The 6,040-nt window shown below is 33.3% G+C and overlaps 1 protein-coding gene across 1 annotated transcript; it reads right to left on the bottom strand.

Moving 5' to 3' along the window:
• Positions 1 to 1,106: 1,106 nt before the first annotated feature.
• Positions 1,107 to 2,711, bottom strand: LOC129616419 (putative nuclease HARBI1). Its single transcript, XM_055532039.1, has 4 exons — positions 2,497 to 2,711; positions 1,528 to 1,969; positions 1,329 to 1,473; positions 1,107 to 1,267 (listed from the first exon to the last, which is right to left on the bottom strand). The coding sequence occupies exons 1-4, from the start codon at positions 2,709 to 2,711 to the stop codon at positions 1,107 to 1,109; spliced, it is 963 nt and encodes a 320-aa protein (XP_055388014.1).
• Positions 2,712 to 6,040: the final 3,329 nt, after the last annotated feature.

Here is a 6,040-nt window from a genome sequence, read left to right as displayed (position 1 = left end):
CGGTAAATTTGAACGGCCATTTTGTTTTTATAAAGTTTAACTATAGTATACCGCGGTAGGGGAAGCAAGCTACTCCTTTCTGCGTTGGCAAAATTTCAAAAATGCTTATGGTTTCATTGCAACAAATAGTTAAAATAGGCCATTTTTAGTGCTTTGGGGGGGTATAACTTCTAGAGGGGGGGAGATAGGTAAAAATTTTGTTCTACGAAAATAAGTTTCTAGTAAAGATCTATGTACGTATTAAATTTCAGCTTTCTATCTTTAAGAATGTAGAAGTTTTGTAAACAGACACACGGACAGACGGACGGACGGACGGACGGACAGAGTGAAACTAATAAGCACTTTTTTTCAAAAAATTTTTGGAAAAGTGCTAAAAACTAGGTTTAATTAAACATCCCTCTCAAATTGTTAGATAGTTTAAGTGAAACTCTTCTTGCTGTTTGGTTTAAAGTTAAGTAATTTACTTATTAAAAATTTGACCCATTTATACAAAAATTATGCTACTTAAAATTCATTATTTCCCACAAAAAAAAAAGTCAAGTAAACAATTTTGTACATTTATAAAATTCATAATTTTCCCATGTTAACTTACGTATAACATCGGTTTCAAATTTACTTAAAGTAAAATTAAGAAACAAAATATGTGTAATTTGTTTTCTACTCAAATATTGTAAAGTTATGTATGGGAAAATATTTACAGAAACTAACTATAATGTTTGCAAATGCATGTGCGTTAGTATTAGGTTTTGACAAATTAGAATTTTAGCGATTTTGGTACTTTAAATAAATGGGAAAATAATCCCCTCTATTATGTATCGGCCGATAAACGACAATTTATCGGCAAAATTTTGTGTTTGTATTACCAACATTGTTTATCGGTAAATTTTATCGGAGTCGGGAAAGCTTTTTCCCTGTATAGGAAACGTATTAGCTGGTATTATGAAAACGATAAATTGTCAGGTTTTCCCCGATTTAAAAGCGGGTACAAATTTTTAGACTACAGATTTTTTTTTTTTGTAAAATCTTCATTTTATCAAGGGAACTGGTGTAATTAATTGCTTTTTTAAAATGTAAGCATTTTTTCTAAATTATTTTCTTTCAAAATGTTATTCATATATTTTATTTAGGAGTAAAATCGTAAGATATGATATTCGTATGATATTCCGCCCTTGTGCATGCTTTTTGTTGAAACGAGCTTCCAAAGACGCCTCCTCAGTATTTCTGAAAGGTGTTAGCATATATGGTACCAAGGGATATCCTGAATATCCTACAATCAAACATTTCATTTGTTATTTTTTTATTTTTGCAGAATATGTGTATGTACTCACCCAGAAATTTAAAATCATTTCGCCCACTACGATAATCACTCTCAATTTTAGCTTTTAAAGCTGGCACGTTCCGAATATGTGAATCGTGATAACTTCCTGGGTATTTGGCATTCACATAACGTATGTTCATTACGTGGTCACATACCTAAAATTATTTTTTATTATCAATTTAATTTAGGTAATTATTAAAGTAACTTACTATCAATGCATTAAAACTACAAAATTCTTTTCTGTTGTAGTATAAATGTTTTACTTCTTCCTTTGGACTTATTATTTTTATGTGACTTCCATCTGTACAACCCACAATATTTGGGAAGCCCGTTTTTTCGTAAAAATAAATTTTGGCACGTCGTTCTTCTTCTTTACTGTACTCAAATTTAATCCACTTCGGACATGAACGCCTTTCAACTGCGTTGAACACCTCTTTTAAACAAACTGATACAGTAGGTTGAGCTAAACCTAAATTAAAATCGTTGCCCACGCTCAGTTGATAGCTTCCTTGTGCACAAAATTTTAAAGCACATGCCACCTTTAAAATATTAGGTACAGCGCGTTCAGTTTTTGTTATTTTAAGTTGGTTTTCTACTTCATTCAATAAATCTCGAAAAGCTTCCTTCGATAATCTGAAATTCTGGATAAACCTAAAAAAATATGTACATATTATATAAATAATAAAATAAAATAGGTACATAAACATACATTTTGCTGTCTAAATCCAATGGATTAGTTGAATCTCTTATATGTCGTCTTTGAATAGCTTGCGTTTCTTCACTTACTACCGTTTCTTCACTTTCAAAATATAATGCACGCAACATTTTCCCGATATACATATGTATATTTTTATTTTACAAATTTAACAGAAAATAATTTGCTTACAACAACTTTTTAGCACATCAAAACCAAATTCAAAATAATTTTTAAAATTTTTTGAAAATAACTTTTGAAAGAAAACAAATGTCATTAGAAAAAAAAACCTTTTTCTCCAATTTACAAAAACAAAAATTTGTATGAAAAAGCTTCTTTTAATCGGTTGAAATATTTTTATCGGTATCGGTTCATAATACAGAAGAAAACTAAAAGCTCGAAGATGAGACTGCGGAATTTCTTGTGGAGCTCTCCATTTGGTGCTAGTATGATTATATAGGTGATGGTGCTATTTACATAGTACACCACATTGTGAACATAAACTAGTTGTTCGTTTGTGTTCAATCGATGTAGTTGTTCTTCAAACTTACTGACATTTCCTGAATACCCAGAATTTATTTCGTCTAATTGATGTTGTGGTAGATTGTGGATAGAGCTTACGAACTTGGTGATATTCATATCAGGAAGATACGTTAATTCGACTTGACTGGTAATAGCATTGTATGAAGAAATTGTCATTGTTGGTTTTTTCAATTGGCAGTTGTGAAATTTTAAGACTCCTGCTTGCTGTAACGTTAAACTGTTTGTATTGTTGTTACGAATTAAGTTGAACGTTTCTGGTGATTTTCACAGAAATCTTTATTTGCTGCCGATTCATCTTTGAAATCACAAAACTGTCAGGTAATTCTGTCTGGTGATCGAGTAGTTGAATTTCACATTGAGCAACTTCGGATTTTTCGTTGTCTATAGGATGCAACTTCCGGCAATAAAATTTGTTGATGTTAAAGAATAGACAGTTTTTAAACTCAATTTCCTTAATTGGATAATATGAGTCACGAAATTAATTAACAATGATGTATTCCGATGATGGATTGGTAACTACAAAATCGTTCTCATGAAATGTTGGTATCGGGACTATGTGGAAATTTGAAACAATTCTGCTTGTAGGAACGGAATTTAGCATTGCGTTCGCCCTCGTATTTTTAATAATTTGTATAGTTGCAGAAGATGCTATGTATTTTTGACTTCGGTAACATAGCTACCAGGCCGAATATGACCTCTTATGATGGACAATTGCTTTCTTAAAACTTTTGGAGAGATTTTAATGCGACGGTTAAGCCCTTGTTTTGTTGATGTCAAAGCTACTAAGATTGCGTTTTGTTCTTGTTCTAGTTCTTTAATCATTAGGACAAGTGAAATAGTGGCAGCGACAAGAGAGTAATCAGATTCTGTAGCATTCTGAATACTAACACTTCAATCTCTAAATCTCTCATCAGATAGTTTCACTAAATTGAATCTGGTCTCTAGTAAAGATGTGTAATTTTTTAATAACTCCCACGTGGTATGATTACTTATTTTTGCATCATCAATTTTGTTTTCTAGTTCTTTAGCTATAACTTGGTCTAGGATGCCAAAAAGAATATTTGACGGCTTTCTAAAAAAATCGAATGGTGATCGACGTACTCGTTCTAATATCAATCCAGCACCACCTTTATATTGAAAAAGTTCGTTGTTTTACTAGTTAAACCTAATGCTCATTCATTGAACATTGACTAGGTTTAAACAAAAATGAGCAATTCGTTAAAAGAATATCAGATATTCTTTGTAGATCTCTTAAATTTTGATAATAAGTACCTTTAAATCTTGATAATAAGTCTCCTATGCCTTCAAAATACACTCCTGGTTTATTTTTAAACGGAGTGGCACAGTATAGGGATGAAACCTTGGGTAGGACTATCGATGTGAGCAAAAGTAAACCAATTATTTTCATCGGTGAATTAGTCTTTTTCTGTCTGTAGATTTTTTGACGTTCAATTAATTCTTCTATTGGTGGTCTTACAGGAAACTTGGTTCATTTACTTACTTGTGATAACTTATGTAAGGCCGGGCGACATTACTTAATAATGCAAGTTGAAGAGGAAGGTAAGTTGCAAAGGAAGGCAAGTTGCAGAGGAAGGCTTGGTTCTGATAACGGCGTTTGCATGATTTCAGCTGCATTATGACTTGATACTACTTTAGGCGATTCGTTATTTGGAATTTTCACCGGTAGAAGTATAAAAGACGTAATCGGGCGTTAATTTCTCCATTTTTTTTCTTAGGTGTGGCTATCCTTGTAGGATCATTTTGGTTTTTATATTCTTCGAAAATTCTCCCTTAAGTCCATATTGATGGAGGTATCCAATGAGCCCCTTGTTAAATTATATTTTGGTTGTTGCCACTTCTTACGTACTTGGAGTCTATGTAGGTATTCATTTGACGATTTTTTCCAGAGTTGCTGATTTATTTGCTCTACAAGTTCCCACACCGAAGCCGATTTTCTAAAAGGGTTTCTAATTCTTCAAATATGAGTTTAGTATCGCCAATAGTTTTTAAGAGATGAAGTTTTATCGATTTTACTGCAGCTTCCCATAGTCCACCAAAAAAGGCCTGAAGAAATAAAATGCCATTGAATTGACTGTTCTGATATAAAATGGCCCAATTTCTCGTTGGGGTTTAACTGGTTGTACGCTCCTATAAACTTTGCACCATTGTCACTGTAAATATGCGCCACATTTCTTCGTCTTGCAATAAATCACTCTAATGCAGCAATAAAGGCCTCACTGGATAGCGCGGGTATGGCTTCAAGAAAAATCGCTTTAGTTATGAAGCAAACAAACACACAGTATAAGATTTTATTATCTTGTCGTTACGCAACGTGTTTGGTTTATGTTGTATTGGACCAGCAAAGACACAACCCATGTGAGTAAACGGTGGAGAAATGGTAACTTTGGACGCAGGTAGATTACCCATAAGTTGGGTGTTTGGGCGTGCGTTATATCTGCAACAAACGACACACTCCACTATTCGTTTTTTAACTTTGTGGAGTCTGTTGGTAATTCAAAATTTTCCCAGGATCCATGACATGGCTAAATCCTTCCCCCCATGAAGCGTTTTTTGGTGTGCTATTGTTAAATACGTCAAATGACTAGAACCTAGTATTATAATAGGATGTTCAGAATTGTCGTCGATATTTGCTCTTCGTAGTCTGCCTCCAACTTGTTTTTTATCAGGCAGCTAATTTCTGTGTTGTATACAGTTTGTTTTAGCTTGATTATGGAATACAGTGCAATTTACAATTCAGTTGCTATTAGTTGTCAAGTATTCTTCCTTTTTGGATTTTTTGCATTATTACAAAATCTTTGACAGAAGGCAATAGTTCTTTGTAGCCTTGGGAATGTTAAAAATCTTTCAATGGAAAGAGTTTTGATTGGTGTTCTTGTTGACGTAAGGGAATTAATTTTTAACTCCAACTGTGTTGGTTAAAGTGCCTTGTCTGTCACATTAATTGTGTCAATATGTACCCATGCTGATCCTGTCCACCACAATTTGTTTTCACTAATTTGTTTCGGACAGATTCCTCTTGAAGCCTCTTAAATCCGCAGTCGTATTAACATAATTCCACATAATCTTCCTCGGTGATTGTTGAATGACTTTGACGCGATTTGCAACCAAGATTTTCCTCTTGCTTGGGTTTTCCTATAGCTAAGAAAGTACTATTTGGCAATTGTTCTATGCATACAGTACTATATCTGATATTTCCAAATCATCTGCAACCTTATTAAGCAGTTTCATTAGTAATTCTGCTCCTTTTGGATCTTGGTGCAGTCGTGAGTATTCTAGTCCAGCATATACTCTACCTGAAGCGTCATAGGGCACAGAACCTATAGAGTTCAAGTGGTTTGCTTGAAGTGTAGAAAAGTCACCTCTGAACTTTTACATGATCTATAAATTGCAATTGGTTTCGAAAATTGATATATTTATTATGTAGACGCGACGGAAATAGCTCACACTAATCAACATTTTTGTTC

Source organism: Condylostylus longicornis, unplaced genomic scaffold (assembly GCF_029603195.1).
Source record: "Condylostylus longicornis isolate FDR11 unplaced genomic scaffold, ASM2960319v2 ptg000199l, whole genome shotgun sequence".
NCBI classification, from domain to species: domain Eukaryota; kingdom Metazoa; phylum Arthropoda; class Insecta; order Diptera; family Dolichopodidae; genus Condylostylus; species Condylostylus longicornis.
Note: the sequence above shows the minus strand (reverse complement) of the source record. Positions and strands in the feature narration are given on the sequence as shown.